Source organism: Theropithecus gelada, chromosome 15, assembly GCF_003255815.1.
Source record: "Theropithecus gelada isolate Dixy chromosome 15, Tgel_1.0, whole genome shotgun sequence".
Classification (NCBI taxonomy): domain Eukaryota; kingdom Metazoa; phylum Chordata; class Mammalia; order Primates; family Cercopithecidae; genus Theropithecus; species Theropithecus gelada.
The window spans coordinates 14,323,785-14,340,527 of NC_037683.1; the positions used below are offsets into that span (position 1 = coordinate 14,323,785).

General features: G+C 52.5%; 1 protein-coding gene across 1 annotated transcript in view; it reads right to left on the reverse strand.

Annotated features, from left to right (window-relative positions):
• The window catches only part of OLFML2A (olfactomedin like 2A), a 38,383-nt gene extending 23,046 nt beyond the window's left edge, over positions 1 to 15,337 (reverse strand). The window contains exons 1-2 of the mRNA XM_025360760.1: positions 15,132 to 15,337; positions 5,546 to 5,809 (exon numbers count right to left, since the gene is read on the reverse strand). Of these exons, the coding sequence (XP_025216545.1) occupies positions 5,546 to 5,809; positions 15,132 to 15,224 (357 nt within the window). The 5' untranslated portion in view covers positions 15,225 to 15,337. The remainder of the gene's footprint in view (positions 1 to 5,545; positions 5,810 to 15,131) is intronic.
• Positions 15,338 to 16,743: the final 1,406 nt, after the last annotated feature.

Below are 16,743 nucleotides of genomic sequence, written 5' to 3' on the forward strand. Positions count from 1 at the left end.
GCTCCCCACTGCCCACATGTGGCTTCTCATCTCCTGAGTCTGGCATCTGACCCCTCCATGATCTGCCCCTGCCACCCTCCTCCAGGCCAGCACATTCTTAGTCAGCCAGGCACTGAGGACAGTGATAAGCAAAACCAACATGGGGCACCCTGGTCCCTCACAGGCTGCCAAGGACACGGTGACACACAGATGCCCAGATCAGGGGACAAAGGTAGTGACACACAGGCATCCAGATCAGGGGACACAGGTAGTGACACACAGGTGCCTGAATCAGGGGCACAGGTAGTGACACACATGTGCCTAGATCGGGGACACAAGCAGTGACACACAGGTGCCAGAATCAGGGGCACAGGTAGTAACACACAGGTGACCAGATCATTAATGATGGGTGCTGATCTTTTCTGGGTGCAGGTGTGGATCAGGAAAGGCTGCCAGGAGGAAGTTTTGTTTGGGCCGAGCTCTGTAGGAGGAGCACTAATTAAGCAAAGTTGCCCAGGAAAGGACATGCCAAGTAAAGGGAGCAGCCTGTGCTATGACCTGGAGGAGAGGAGAAAGATGGTGCTTCCAGCCATGCCACTCAATGTGCGATCTGCTGAGCAGCACAGGTTCAAACTGCTTACTACCAGCCTGTGGTACAATCATTATAGAAAATGGGAGTAGGTTTTTCAGGAACTTTTGTAGCACTTGACAGAGCAATTTTATCTCTGTGGACTCTCACACTAAAACACTAGATTTATCCTGTGTATGTCTGCCTTTGTTTCATTTCATTTTTCTTTCTTTTTTTTTTTTTTTTTTTTTGAGATGGAGTCTCGCTCTGTCGCCCAGGCTGGAGTGCAACGGCGTGATCTCCATTCACTGCAACCTCTGCCTCCCGGGTTCAAGCAATTCTCCTGCCTCAGCCTCTGAAGTAGCTGGGATTACAGGTGTGTGCCACCACACCTGGCTAATTTTTTGTATTTTTAGTAGAGACAGGGTTTCGCCATGTTGGCCAGGCTGGTCTCGAACTCCTGACCTCAGGTGATCCACTCGCTTCGGCCTCCCAAAGTGCTGGGATTACAAGCGTGATGCACTGCGCCTGGTCTGCCTCATTTTGTTTTTCTAATAATTCATTTGTATAGCATTTTACGAAACTATTGGCTCTTGAGAGAACTTTAATCTTTAAGAAACTGGCCCTTCACCACAGATAGCTTGAGAAGCGCTGTGCTAGAGGAAGTCACAGGTGCGGGTGTGGCCAGAGAAGAGAGAAAGCCGGTGCCACACCCACCCCGCTTGCCATTACCCAGAAATGCCCTCCTTTCCTCTTTCCTCTCTCCCTCAGGGACTCCTACACATCTTTCAAGGCCCAGCTCTGTCCTTCTATCCCCTCCTTGGGGCTCCCACAGTCCCTGGGATGTCCCTTGGCCCAGCACTGATCACCCTGCCATTACTGGGGTCAGCAGCTGTGTCCTCACAAGCCTGGGGACTCTTCGAGGCAGGATCCATGTCTGGTCCCATCAGGAAGAAAAAGGAGTGGGGAGGTGACAGGCACCTTCCAACCCCCAGACAAGATGGGGACAGTAGTCATGCTACTCAAAGTGTGTCTCCTACCATAGCCGTGCTGCTGAGGACAAACCACAGCTGGAGTTATTAGCTTGAGGGGAAGGGCTGGGGTAGAGATGGGGTGGGATATAGGGTAGGTGCCCCAGCCCCATCCCATGGGCTCCCCTTAGCCTCCTTCTTTGGGGGATGCTTAGAGAGAATGTCCTGCCGAGGGAGGGGGAGCCAAACTGAACAGGAGGAAGCCCCAACCCTGCCTCCTACTGCCTCTGCCGCCTTCTCCTCTTGGGCAGTCTCTGAAAGCGTACCCACTCCCACCCTTGGGGTACCAGTGAGGCAGCCTATCCTCTCCTCCTCCTCCAGCCCCACCTGCCGGGTCAATCCCCCATTACCCTAAGCCAGCTCTGCTGACCCAGAGCCCTGCGGCAGCTGTGCACTGAGAAGGCCTAAGGGATTGCGGGCTCCTGGCTGAGAAAGAGGTCTCATGACCCTTCAATGGGCAGGGGACAAAGTAGAGAATTCCTGGGTTCGAATCTTAATACTTGGCTCACGCCTGTAGTCCCAGCACACTGGGAGGCCGAGGGAGGTGGATCACTTGAGTTCAGGAGTTTGAAACCAGCCTGGTCAACATGGCAAAACCCCATCTCTACTAAACATAAAAAAAAAAATGAGCCGGGCATGGTGGCGCACGCCTGTAATCCCAGCCACTCAGGAGGCTGAGATAAGAATCACTGGAAAGGGGGAGCAGGGTGGAGGTTGCAGTGAGCTGAGTTTGTGCCACTGCATTCCAGCCTGGGCGATAAAGTGAGACTCTGTCTCAAAAAAAAAAAAAAAAAAAGTCTTAGTACTGCCACACTTTCTTGTAGGCCACAGCCCCACTTTGGGCCTCAGATTCCCCAACTAGTAAAGCTGGTACCATAAGTCCCCTCTCCAAAGGGTTGTAGCAAGGATTAAATTAGCCAAGAATTAAATGAGCCAGCGTTTATGAAAGGGCTTTGTGTCCTCATGTCAAACGTGTACAATTCAGTTATCGAGAAGTTGACTTGAGCAGAAATTGGGTTTGTTGCTATAACTGAAGACTGGCCTATGGCCTGGGTGCCTTGAGTCTGCGGGGTCCTAAGTGAGACCCACGGAGACAGTGTGATCCAGGGACTGCCAAGCTATCAAGATGCCACTTTGCTTAAAATTCATTCCCCTGACTCCCCACCCAATTTTGAGAGCTTGGCATTCATTCAGGCATTACAAAAACAAAACTAAAGTTGAATTTAAAGAAAACATTTTTAGCCACATGTTGGGAGACAGTTCTTCACGGATCTCTTGCTTTTCTGAGTGACTTACGTGCAGAGGCACTGACTGTCTCCGTGCTGAGCCATCTAGCTGTATAGTGAACAGCTCTGGAAGACAGACACTGTTTCTTTCCAGAGGAAAGGGCAGGCATCCTTGGTGCCTGTTACAAAAGACTCAGATTCTCTAAGCTCAGGGCTCCTCTCTGTAACACACATTATTATACATGCAGGTGTTATCTGACCCTCACTGCATTAGCCCATGGCAATTGGAGCCGGGGAAACCTGGCAATTGCTGTAATAAAGTCCTTTGTCTTTGAACCAGGAGGCTGCATCTTCTGCCAGCTTCCATGAAACTGGTAGACTAACTTGTTAGCTTACAAGTAGGGTAACATCTCAGACCTTTCACAGTTTCTGACACCAAACAGGCAAAATAGATGTAGTTTATAAAAGAAAAACATACTTTCAAAAGGCACCAAACTGGAAAGGCACAGTGACCCACGCCTGTAATTCCAGCATTTTGGGAGGCTGAGAGGGGAGGACTGCCTGAGCCCAGGAGTTTGAGAACAGCCTGAGCAACACAGCAAGACTCCATCTCCACAAACATTTTTTTTTTTTTTTTTTTTTTGAGATGGAGTCTCACTCTGTCACCCAGGCTGGAGTGCAGTGGCAGTGGCGCAATCTTGGCTCACTGCAACCTCTGCCTCCCGGGTTCACACCATTCTCCTGGCTCAGCCTCCTGAGCAGCTGGGACTACAGGCACCCGCCACCACACCTGGCTAATTTTTTGTATTTTTAGTAGAGACGGGGTTTCACAGTGTTTGCCAGGATGGTCTCGATCTCCTGACCTCGTGATCCGCCCACCTCGGCCTCCCAAAGTGCTGGGATTACAGGTATGAGCCACTGCGCCCGGCCTACAAACATTTTTAAAATTAGCTGAGCCTGTGGTCTCAGCTACTTGGGAGGCTGAGGTGGGAGGATTGCTTGAGCCTAGGAGGTTGAGGCTGCAGTGAACTGTGTTTGCACCACTGAGCTGCAGCCTGGCAACAGAGCAAGATCCAGCCTCAAAAAAAAAAAAAAAAAAAAAAAAAAAAGACACCAAACAATCTGGTCCTCTACAAAAAGGAAGACAGGAAAGCAAGGTGGTTTAGAACTCATGCTCTGGATGCAGCAGGACCTGGGTTTAAATCTTAGCTCCACCAGACCCACTAAGCACCTACCTGAGCATGGCACAAATGGCATGAAGGTGCCCACTGGCTGTGGGGACTGACATCTATCGCAGACATGGCTAACCAAACCTCGGGTCCTGGCGGGGAGCCCTGGTACGGGGCTGTGTTGCCCAGAGCGGGTGGCTCTTCTCATCTTCCTACGGGACCTCAAGGGTTTCTTTTCTTTTTTTGAAATGGAGTCTTGCTCTTGTTGACCAGGCTGGAGTGCAATAGTGCGATCTCGGCTCACTGCAACCTCTGCCTCCTGGGTTCAAGCAATTCTCCTGCCTCAACCTCCCAAGTAGCTGGGATTACAGATGTGCACCACCACGCGGGGTTAATTTTTGGATTTTTAGTAGAGACGAGGTTTCACCATGTTGGCCAGGGTGCTCTCGAACTCCTGACCTTGTGATCTACCCGCCTCAGCCTCCCAAAGTGCTGGGATTACAGGTATGAGCCACCGCACCCGGCCTGAGTTTCTTTATTTGTTTTTGAGACCGAGTCTCACTCTGTCATTCAGGCTGGAGTGCAGTGGCGTGATCTCAGCTCACTGCAGCTTCTGCCTCCTGGGTTCAAGTGATTCTCCTGCATCAGCCTCCTGAGTAGCTGGGATTACAGGTACCCGCCACCATGCCTGGCTAATTTTTTGTATTTTTAGTGGAGACAGCGTTTCATCATGTTGGCCAGGCTGATCTCAAACTCCTCACCTCAGGTGATCCTCCAGCCTCAGCCTCCCAAAGTGCTGGGATTACAGGCATGAGCCACCATGCCTGGCGGAAAGTTTCTAATTTGCACAAAAGCATGGCATAGATTGGAGGCTGTCCATCATTATGTGAGGTTGGACAAGTTACCTAAGTTCTCTCAACCTCGGTTTTCTCACCTCTAAAATGAGGAGATGATCCTATATTTCACAGTATGGTTTAAGAACTCAGAGAAGGCTGGGCATGGTGGCTCATGCTTGTAATCCCAGCACTTTGGGAGGCCGAGGCAGGCAGTTCACTTGAGGTCAGCCTGGGCAACACGTTGAAACCCTGTCTCTACTAAAAATACAAAAGTTTGCCGGGTGTGGTGGTGCATGTCTGTAATCCCAGTCACGAAGGAGGCTGAGGCAGGAGAATCACTTGAACCCGGGGGATGGAGGTTGCAGCAAGCCGAGATCACGCCACTGCATTCCAGCCTGGGCAACAGAGCGAGACTCTGTCTCAAGAAATAGATAAAATAAAATAAAATAAAAACAATACACTGCCACAAAATTTAAAGTATAGCTAGGTGCCAACAGTTGAATTGGTTTGGGTAAAATACAAGACATTGGAATAGGTGATAAACTAGCAGAAGAATCCTGCCTCTGTCACTTCCTGGCAAAAAGTGGCTTCCCCTCAGGGAGCCACAGTGTCCTCATCTGTGAAATGGGGCAGTAACAGCACCCGCCTCACAGAGCATGTGGAATTTTCACTGGCAAGACAGCAGGCTCCAGCTCATGATAGGCCTTTACTCCCTCCATCACCCCACCAAGTCTACCTTGAGGAGCTCGGGCGCCTGCTTTTTGAGTTTCTCCATCTTCCACTCATTCTCACAGGGATTGAGAGAGGAGGGAGGCGCGGTACAGGAACAGCGGCAGTCAGTGCCCGAGCTCACGGTCTCCACCGTGTAGAAGTCCTCCACGCGCGCCCGCCCACTGCGTACTCGGCTGCAAGCATCCTTGCTCAGGGGCCGCATGATGCACTTGCAACGGCAGTCGGAGCCCTCTGAGGTCATCCTCACCTGGTCCAGGTCCCCAAACACCTGTTGGGGGGAGCAAGAGGGGCTCCAGTGAGTTACTACTAGGCAGTGCTATGGCAGGGAGGAAGGGAGAGATGGCAGAAGCCAGCTGGCCAGCCAGCCTTGGGATGAGAGTGTTTGGCGGGTGGGAGGGGGTGCAATTAGAGGTGGTGAAGGACTTTTTTTTTTTTTTTTTTTTTTTTTTTTTTTTTTTGAGACGGAGTCTCGCTCTGTCGCCCAGACTGGAGTGCAGTGGCCGGATCTCAGCTCACTGCAAGCTCCGCCTCCTGGGTTCACGCCATTCTTCCGCCTCAGCCTCCCGAGTAGCTGGGACCACAGGCGCCCGCCACCTCGCCCGGCTAATTTTTTGTATTTTTTAGTAGAGACGGGGTTTCACCGTGTTAGCCAGCATGGTCTCGATCTCCTGACCTCGTGATCCGCCCGTCTCGGCCTCCCAAAGTGCTGGGATTACAGGCTTGAGCCACCGCGCCCGGCCAGGACTTTTAATAATAATAGCTGTGTGTGTGTGTGTGTGTGTGTGTGTGTGTCTATGTCTCTGTGTGTGTATTTTTAAAGACAGGGTCTCTCTCTGTTGCCCAGGCTGGAGTGCAGTGGCCTGCTCATGGCTCATTGCAGCCTTGACCTCCCAGGCTCAAGTGATCCTCCCACCTCAGCCTCCCTAGTAGCTGGGACTACAGGCATGTGCCACCATGCCCAGCTAATTTTTTTTTTTTTTTTGAGACGGAGTCTCGCTCTGTCACCCAGGCTGGAGTGCAGTGGCCGGATCTCAGCTCACTGCAAGCTCCGCCTCCCGGGTTCCCGCCATTCTCCTGCCTCAGCCTCCCGAGTAGCTGGGACTACAGGCGCCCGCCGCCACGCCCGGCTAAGTTTTTGTATTTTTTTAGTAGAGACGGGGTTTCACCGTGTTAGCCAGGATGGTCTCGATCTCCTGACCTCGTGATCCGCCCGTCTCGGCCTCCCAAAGTGCTGGGATTACAGGCTTGAGCCACCGCACCCGGCCAATTTTTGTATATTTTGTAAAGATGGGGTTTCGCCATATTGCCCAGGTTAGTCTCGAATTCCTGGGTTCAAGTGACCCTCCCTCTTCCATCTCCCAAAGTGCTAGGATTACATGCATGAGCCAATGCGCCCAGTCTTTTTGTGTTGTTTTGTTTTTTGTAGAGAGAGGGTCTTGCTGTTTGGCCCAGGTTGGAATGCAGTGGTAGGATCATAGTTCACTGTAACCTCAAACTCCTGGGCTCAAGCAATCCTCCTGCATCAGCTTCCCAAGTAGCTGAGATTATAGGTGCATGACACCACGCTCGGCTAATTTTTAAATTTTCTATAGAGATGGGATCTCACTATGTTGCCCAGGCTGGTCTTGAACTCCTGGCCACAAGTGATCCTCCTGCCTTGGCCTCTCAAAGTTCTGGGATTACAGTATGTGCCACCTCAGCTGGCTCGACAATTTAAATATTAATGCGCTGTGAAAAAGTTGGCGATTCCTCAATAAGTTAAACATAAAATTCCCATAAGATCCAATAATTCTACTCCTGGGTATATACCCAAGAGAACTGAAAATGGGTATCCAAACAAAGAGTTGGAAGTGAATGTCCACAGCAGCATTATTCCCAGTAGCCACAAGGTAGAAACAACCCAAATGTCCATCAACCGAATAGAGAAATATTCAGCCATAAAAAGGAATGTAGGGCTGGGCACAGTGGCTCATGCCTGTAATCCCAGCACTTTGGGAGGCTGAGGTGGGTGGATCACCTGAGGTTGGGAGTTCGAGACCAGCCTGGCCAACATGGTGAAACCCTGTCTCTTTTAAAAATACAAAAATTAAGTGGGCATGGTGGCGCAAGCCTGTAGTCCCAGCTACTAGGGAGGCTGAGGTGGGAGGATCACTTGAGCTTGGGAGGTCAAGCCTGCACTGAGCCATGATCAAGCCACTGTACTCCAGCCTGGGCAACACAGTGAGACTCCATCTCAAAAAAAAAAAAAAAAAAGTAAAATGAATGCAGTACTGATTCAAGCTACAACATGGATAAATCTTGAAATATTATGTTAAGTGAGAGAAGCCAGACACAAAAGGCCATATATTATATGGTTCCATTAATATGAAATGCTGTATCCAGGAGAGGCAAGTCCATAGAGACAGTAAACAGATTAGTGGCTTCCAGGAGTTAGAGAGAGACGGAAATGGGGAGTGGCTGCTTAATTGGTATGGGGTTTCCTTTTGGGATGACAAAGATGTTCTGGAACTATTAATAGATAGTGGTGATGGTTGCATGATATTGTGAATGTACCAAATGCTACTGAAGTGTATACTTAAAAATGATAATTTTTATTATGTTTGCTTTACTATGATAATAAAAATTATGGAGACCTTTTATTGATCACTTATATACCAGGTTTCACATGCACTACACTTTTAAATAATACCTCTGGCTGGTCACGGTGGCTCACGCCTGTAATCCCAGCACTTTGGGAGGCCAAGGCAGGTGGATCACCTGAGGTCAAGAGTTCGAGGCCAGCCTGGCCAACATGGTGAAACTCTGCCTCTACTAAAAATACAAAAATTAGCCGGGCGTGGTAGCGGGTGTCTGTAATCCCAGCTACTCAGGAGGCTGAGGCAGGTGAATCATTTGAACCTGGGAGGCGCAGATTGCTGTGGGCCGAGATCGCGCACTTCACTCCAGCCTGGGCAACAGAGCAAGACTCTGTCTCAGACAAAAAAACCCGAAAAACCAAAAAAACAAAATAAACCTACCTCTGTGTGTGTTGGGGAGGTGTTTTGACCTTCAAAGCCCTTACCATGGCCTTCAAGGCTCATGTGAGTTGGTACTCTCCCTTGAACCACTCCTTATTGCCCTTCCCTTTCTATGGCTCTCTCCACTCCAGCCTCAGGGCTTTTGTATATGCCATACCCTCCCCAGAAACTCCTATCCCCCAATATTTCCATGGTTCACTTCCTTATATCATTTAGTTCACGTGTCACCTCCGCTGAGAAGCCTTCCCTGACTGCTTACCTCCTGTTACTCTCTATCCCTTCATCTAGTGGCTTGGTTTTCTTTACTGAACCGATTACTACCTGAAATATGAGACCTGTTTTTGTGTATATTCTGCCTCCCCCTCACAATAGGTACCATTAGAGGCAGGGCCTTTGTCTAGTTTCCTCCTATGTCTTCATAACAGTGTTTGCCTGGCCTACAGTAGGAGCTCTGTAAATATCTGTCGGGTAAATGAGCCTACATTTTGCAGACATGCTAGAGCACAAGGTTAAGAGCATGGCATCTGGAGCCTCAATGAGATTGTAGGCAACTTGATATTTCTGTGCTTTTGTTTCCTCATCTGTAAAATGGGCTTTCACATCATGAGGTTGTTGTGAGGATTAAATGAGTTAATAAAAGTAAAGAACAGGGCCTAGCACATATTGAGTCCATCTTAAGTGTGAACCAGTCTTCTTCTCCTTCTCCTTCTCCTTCTTCTTCTTCTTCTTATTTTGAGACAGGTCTTGCTCTGTTACCCAGGCTGGAGTGGAGTGGCCTTATCACAGCTCACTGCAGCCTTGACCTCCTGGGATCAGGCGATCCTCCCACCTCAACCTCCCAAGTAGCTGAGACTACAGGCATGTGCCACCATGTCCGGCTAATTTTTGTATTTTTTGTAGAGATGCGGTTTCACCATGTTGGTCATGCTGGTCTCAAACTCCTGGGCTCAAGCAGTCCTCCCAACTCGGCCTCCCAAAGTGCTGGGATTACAGGTGTGAGCTCCCGTGCCTGCCCCCACTGCTTTTTCTGCAGCCTGTGGAGGGGCAGGGGAAAGTGAGAGGTTGGGAGTGTGGGGAGGAGGGTGGCTGTGGGTGTGTCCTGGGTTCTCGGTGGGTGAAGTATACTCCGGGCCAATTCTTCCCTGCCTGTGAACACCAACAGTCAGGCTCAGGGTCCTGTACATTCCTCAGGCCTGTCTGCACCCTAACTCTGCCTGTCCTTCAAGACTCCTGGGTCCCCTTCCCAGCTCTGCTGGGACCCTTTGCCACTCCACCCACTCCCCCAGATGGGGTCAAGAGCCTAGCGGGTAGATGTGGGTGTATTCTGTGTGGCCAGGCCAGGGAAGCCTCTTCCTGGGGACCCACCCATACTCCCAACACCCACCCGCACCAGCAGCTGCCTCCACATCGGACCGTGACATTCCTTCCTTCCTCAGATGAGGTGCTACCTCCTGATGGGGGCGGCCAAGGCCCTGACAAGGGCCAGGAGTTGGAATAAGGCCTCTGCTCCCAGCGCCGGCTGCCAGGCACCCAGGCAGGATCCCCCTTCCTGTGACTGCTACATCCTGTGCTTGGCTGGAGGGCAGTAGAGCGCCAGGGGGAAGAGCCAGACCCGGGCTCAAGTCCCAGTTCCCATACCTCCTCCCTGCTTGGCTTTGACCCCTCTGAGCCTTAGCTTCCTCCTCTGTAAAATGGGGAGAATCACAGTCCCTTTGTCATAAGCTTAGGGTGAGTCTGAACAATCAATGCATGCAGGGCCTCGGCATAGAGCCTGGCACAGAAGAGCTGCTCTCTAAGGCGCACCTGCTATCAAAATCGCTGCTGTTAACTCTTCCTGCCATTTTGCTCATTATTTTCTACCTCTCTGTGCTCTCACGATAACCCCACCTTAGAGAGGAGAAAGCTGAGCATCAGAGAAGACTAGGGGCTTGCCCGGGGTCACACAGCATGGCCTGACTCCAAAACTTGGTTTACATGTTGCCCCTCCCATGCCCACCCACAGTCACCAGACAGGGGCTTCTCCCTGAGCAACTGGGCTGGGACAGATGGGTCTGTAGAGAGGGTCCCTGGGGGGCACAGAACCTGGGGCTCCTACCAGGCCCAGCCCATCCTGCCCTTGGCATGAAGTCTGGAGTTGTGCCAAGCAGGAAAGTCCCTGCCTTGGCCCTGCATCTCTCCCTGTAGGCTTGCTTAGCACACACTGATGCCAAAGTCCCCAGAAGTAGGAGTGGTTTGTGCTTAAAAAGATACTCAGGTATTTGCAAGGAAATTCCACAGTGAGATGAAGGTGTATTCGAGATTCTTCTGCAGACAGATGGATGAGTCTAGCTAGAGTGGAGGAGAGGGCATTCAAGCTGTGAAATGTTCCAGCAACTGAATAGGCTCAACTTGTGTCTTTTTTTTTTTTTTTGCCAGATTCTTGCTCTGTTGCCCAGGCTGGAGTGCAATGGTGCGATCTTAGCTCACTGCAACCTCTTTTGCCTCCCAGGTTCAAGTGATTCTCTTGCCTCAGCCTCCTGAGTAGCCAGGATTACAGGTGCATGCCACCACGCTCAGCTAATTTTTGTATTTTTAGTAGAGATGGCATTTCACCGTGTTTGCCAGGCTGGTCTCAAACTCCTGACCTCAGGTGATCTGCCCACCTCGGCCTCCCAAAGTGCTGGGCTTACAGGTGTGAGCCACTGCACCCGGCCAACTTGTGTCATCTTGAAGTTGGGTCTACCCTTTTTCCTCATGGCCAGCCCCACCTCACCATGAGGCAAAGACCTCCCCGAGAACATAAGCACAGTGCCAGTTAAGCACCTCCCCCGGATGCCCAGACGTACCCCAAACTCAATCCATTCAAGACTGGACCCAGCATCTTCTCCCAGACTCATGTCTACCTGCCCTCCTGCCCAGCCTGGATCTCTGAGCCTCCCTCTTACCCTGGATAATCTGTCAGTCATCGTGTTCTTCTGACCCTTCATCCTAAATATCTCCGACCTCTGTCCCCTGCTCTCCACTCCACAGCCATAGCCCTAGTTCAGGCCACATTAACTGCTGCCTGGACAACACAGCAGCTTCCTGTGTTGGACGAATCTCCCAAAAGCTCCTCTTTGGTAATCTGCTTTACTCTTGCTCCACAAACCTCCATGGATCCCTACTCGCTCCATGAGTTCTCAACTGGGGGCCATGCCTCAGAATTGCCTGCGAGTGTACCTGGGAGCTGCAGATGCCTAGGCCCTACTCCAACCCTATGGTTCAGATGCTTTCTGGCTCCCCAGGCTATCTGGAGGCTTCCTAGAGGCTCCAGGGCTTCAACTATTCAGGCTCCCACTGTTTAGGAGTTTTGAACAACCTCAATCAGACTCTTTTGAGCCTCAGTGTTCAAGATCATAAAATGGGGAGGGGCCGCTGAAGCCTCAGAGTGTTAGCACAAGAGATGTGTAACATTCTGCATGTAAGTGCTGGGCACATGGCTTGGCACACATGATGCTCCTCAAGGCTCTGCCCCAGATGCCCCAGCCAAAGGGAGTGTTGGGATAAGACCCTCCTTGCAGAGACACCCAGTGGGGCTTGGCCTGGCCTCACAGTCTTGATGTGTCGAAGGAGGACTCCACCACTATGTGGCCCTCGCCTGCCGGAGAGGCTGTTTCCAATTACACCCACAGGCGGAAACTCCCCGAGCGGAGGCGAAGCAACACCTAAACCCCCGGGACTGGCCTGGCCTGGAACATCTGATCCAGCCCCGGACACCACCGCCTGCCTGCTCTAGCCCCTCCTGCTCCCCTGGCTGGGCTCCCACAGGCCTTGGGCTTCCCTTTGTCCTTGGCTCCCTGCTCAGCAGGCTGACCAAAGACCCCCTTCCCACCCCTTGATGCTGGAGGGAGTGAGGCACCGGCAGCCCTTTCACAGATGGGGAAACTGAGGTAGAGATGGAAAATTCTCGGCCACATTCCAGGAACATACAGCAAGAAGCAGCCCCCCCCAGAGGTCTGCGGTGCCATGCCTGGGTATCATGTGGTTACCTGTCTGTCCATTCCAACCTCTGTGCTGGGCAGCCCTTCAGAAATACCAGGGAGGTTGTGGGGCCCCCCTCCTCCTCCCAGCCCCGACAAAGCACTTCCTTAGATGGAAACTCAAAATCCAGTTTAGGAGAGACCTAGTTATAAACATGAAAAAGAAAACACGTTGAGCGAGGAGCTGGCCAAGGAGACCGACAGAGTCCTGGGGGTGAGCTGCCCTGGACCCCTGAATGTGCTGGGCCAGAGGGGAGACTGGAGCTCCCAGGAACAGGAAGCCTGAGGAGGGGCCAACCTAACCCTTTAGGGCCCTACATTGACTTCAAGTCCCAGGCTGGGCCTCCGAAGGGCTCATCCTCCACCCCAGGGAAAATGGAATGGGCTTGGAGAGGAAGGGGGGGGGGGTTGTGACGGGGGAGGGAGCGGGTGATAATGAAAACAGCTCTCTCTGCAGAGCCAGCAGGAGTCTGGCTGAGCTAAGGAATGCAGAGTAAATTCACCCATCACTTGATTTTTATTTTTCCCAGCTGGCTGAAGTGGTGTGGGGAGGGGAGGTGCCTGGGGGAGGGCTGTGCTGAGTTCCCCAGTTGTTCATCCTGCAAGCTCTAGGTTGTGCCTCTCCACCCCACCAGCCCCAGCTTGTCCTGGGACAGCTAAACACCACCCGCCCCCCCCCCCCCCCCCCCCCCCCCGGGCCAACCAACCCCCCCCCCCCCCCCCCCCCATACACACACAACCTAGCAAGTGTTTGGCTGACTCACTACACAAACAGGGTGTTGGGTTTTCTTTGTCTTTGCTTTGTTTTGAATGTGAGCTCTCCCCCACAAGCTCTGCAGCTCTCTGCACAGAGGATGCCCAAGACCAAATATCCCTCCCAGCCAGAGATTCCAGTGGTGACAAGGCACTGATCAGGTTATCTAGGATTTTCTACTCACTTGTCCTCATACCTGAGCCAGATCACGGAATCCCAGAGGCCCCATATGGAAGGAAGGTTGGGGACATGTTTCTCAGATGAAGAAACTGAAGATCAGAGGCAGGCAGTGATTTGCCCAAGGTCACACAGCAAAAGATTAGCAGAGGAAGGCCAGAACTTAGGGTTTTAAATGTGCAAGCCAGCTGCCTCTGTAAACACCACTGTTTCCCCACATGTAAATTGGAAAAAATACTCATTCCCTCCTTGTCTCTGGAGTACCTGAGCAGCATTGTACGTGGGTGCTTTCATGCCCTGAGCTGAATCAGGCTGAGGGTTGGCCAGAGCCCACTGCTCATATACTCACCGTGTGGCTAGTGGCCTCTGTTTTTTATCTGCCCATGGGCAGGCAGGACACTCACATTCTACCAGGAAAGAGGCTGGAGAGGTATTGGAAGTCACTCTTTTGCCCTCAGGCTCTGTGACCAGGGCTCTGGTCCTGCTCCTCACTTTCCCCAAGGTCTGTCCTTTCCTTTTTTTTTTTTAAGACAGAGTCTTGCTTTGTTCCCCAGGCTGGAGTGCACTGGCGCAATCTCGACTGACTGTGCAACCTCCGCCTGCTGGGTTCAAGCGATTTTCCTGCCTCAGCCTCCCCAGTAGCTGGGATTACATGTGTGCACCACCACACCTGGTTAATTTAAAGTTTTTTTTGGTTTTTTTTTTTTTTTTTTTTTTGTAGAGACAGGGTCTCTGTTGCCTACACTGTTCTCGTGCCACCGCACCCAGCTAATTTTTGTATTTTTATTAGAGATGGGGTTTCACCATACTGGCCAGGCTGGTCCTGAACTCCTGACCTCAAGCGATCCACCCGCCACGGCCTCCCAAAGTGCTAGGATTACAGGTATGAGCCACTGAGCCTGGCCATCAGGGAGTAATTTCCAGAACACCCCAAGTGCTCTGGTGCTAAGTATTTTACAGGCATGACCACACCGCATCTAGAGACCATCAACTGCAGGGAGTGGGTCCCATGATTCTTCCTGTATCCACAGGTGAATAGAGGAAGGCTCAGAAAGGTGATGGCACCGGCTGAGAAGCGGATGTGCGACTGAACCCAGGTGGGCTTGACACCAGAGCAGATCCTCTTAGCCACAGCAGAGAACAGCTCAGACCACTTCTGGAGCTATCTAGTCCTCCAGCGGGTGCACCCAGTCTTTGGCAAGAACATCAGAGGCCAGGTGAGTGGCCAGCCCGGCTGCGTTTGTCGGGTAGAAGGGACCCCCAGTCCCCAGCGGACAGTGAAAGCCGTGGCCCATGGCTTGCTGCAAGCCTGGGAGTCGCTGGGTAAGAGTTGCCAGGAGCTTCCTCTACGAACCCCGAGCCTGGCCAGCACTCCGGGGAATCCCCCTACCCCTCCGGAAATCGGACCCTGTCCCAGCGCCCCTTCCTCAGGCCCTGGGTCCCGAGCATCCCTACATCTCCAGCGCTTCTTCCCCTACGCTCTCCTCTCTCACGGCCCCTGCCCCTGCGGCTTCAGTGCTGAGAAGTCCCAAGTTCGGTTCCTCCGCCCTGGCCCCAGGCTCCCTCCCGGGCTGCACCCCCACCACAGCGCCCCCTCGCGCCCAGCTCCCCGCCGAGCCGCGCCGGTCCGAGGGGCACGCTTACCTTACTGTCGGCGCGCGCCGGGCGGCAGCTCAGCAGCAGCAGCAGCAGCGGCAGCAGGAGCAGCGGCCGGAGCGGGAGAGCGTCCGAGGCCATGGCGCCACGGGCACGGCGGGCACAGGCGGCCAGGCACGGACGCTAGGAAGCGCGGGCTGCACTGCGAGCTCCGCGCCGTAGCCCGCTCTGCCTGCCCCGCGCCCCGCGCCTGCACCCTGCTGCCCGCCTCGCGCCCCTTCCAGCGCTGCTGGGGGCGGAGCTAGGGCGGAGGGGGCACCCCGCCCCGCCCCGCCCGCCGTCCGCGGGGCCTCCCCGTCGTAAGGCGGCTCTCCCAAGGGCATCCCTGCCCGCGCGCCAGGGTGGGTCTCGCTCGCAGCCCGCAAGAGCAACGGGGCCAGGGCGAGGCGCGTGGGTTCCTCGCACGGACGCAGGTCCTGTCCTGTGAGCCGTAGGGCCTTGGGCGTGTCCCTTCATCGCTGTGTGCCTCAGTTTCCTCACCTGTAAGATGGGGGACTCGTGCTTTCCTTTTGGAGTGTTTGTAAAGTTCGCATGAAAGACAGATGTTCCCAGGGCACGTGAGCCCTTGCGTTCTCCGATGCCACCCACTTCTGGACAGGGACCTGACTGCTGTAAGCCTTCCCAAGGCTCAGCACCCAAAACTTATCTTCCATCTTTCATTTCTCCTTCCCTCTGGAATCCCTCCTGTCGGCTCCTAAACTCCAGTAGCTTCCCGCTTTTAAATTTAAAAAATTTTTTAAAAAATAGGGTCTCACTCTGTTGCCCAGGCTGGAGTGCAGTGGCTCGATCCCAGCTCACTACAGCCTCGACCTTCCTGGCTCAAGTGATCCTCCCACCTCAGCCTCCTGAGTAGCCAAAACTACAGGTGTGCACCACCACACCTGGCTAATTTAAAGTTTTTTTTTGTTTGTTTTTTTTTTAAGAGACAGCGTCTCACTCTGTTGCCTAGACTGGTCTCGAACTCCTGAGCTCAAGCAGTCCTCCCACCTTGGCCTCTGAAAGTGCTGTGATTACAGGCATGAGCCACTGCAGCCAGTATTTCCTTTTTTTTTTGACTGGGTCTTCCTCTGCCACCCAGGCTGGAGTGCAGTGTTGTGAATACAGCTCACTGCAGCCTCAACTCTCCAACTTAAGCTATCCTCCTCCCTCAGCCTTCTCAGTAACTGGGACTATGGGCATGTGTCACCACGTTGGTTAATTCCTGTATTTATTGTAGAGATGGGGTCTCCTATGTTGCCCAGGCTGGTCTCAAACTCCCAGACTCAAGCAATGCAGCCACCCCAGTCTCTCAAAGTGTTGGGATTACAAGTGTGAACCACCATGCTTGGTCTCATTCTCTTCATATAATTTATCGCTCAGTGGGACTGTCTTTGTTGTTGGCATGTATGTTTCCTTGTGTTGGAGCATGACTTCCCAGGGCATATTCTTAGTTTCTCCCCATGAACATCGAACTCAGTTGTTCTCAAAGTGTGGTCCTTGGTCTCAGCCTCTGCATCATCAGATAACTTGTTAAAAATGCAAACTCTCCTAGCCTGGGCAACAGGGTGAAAACCCGCCTCTACTAAAAATACAAAAAATAGGCTGGTGTGGTGGTGTGTGC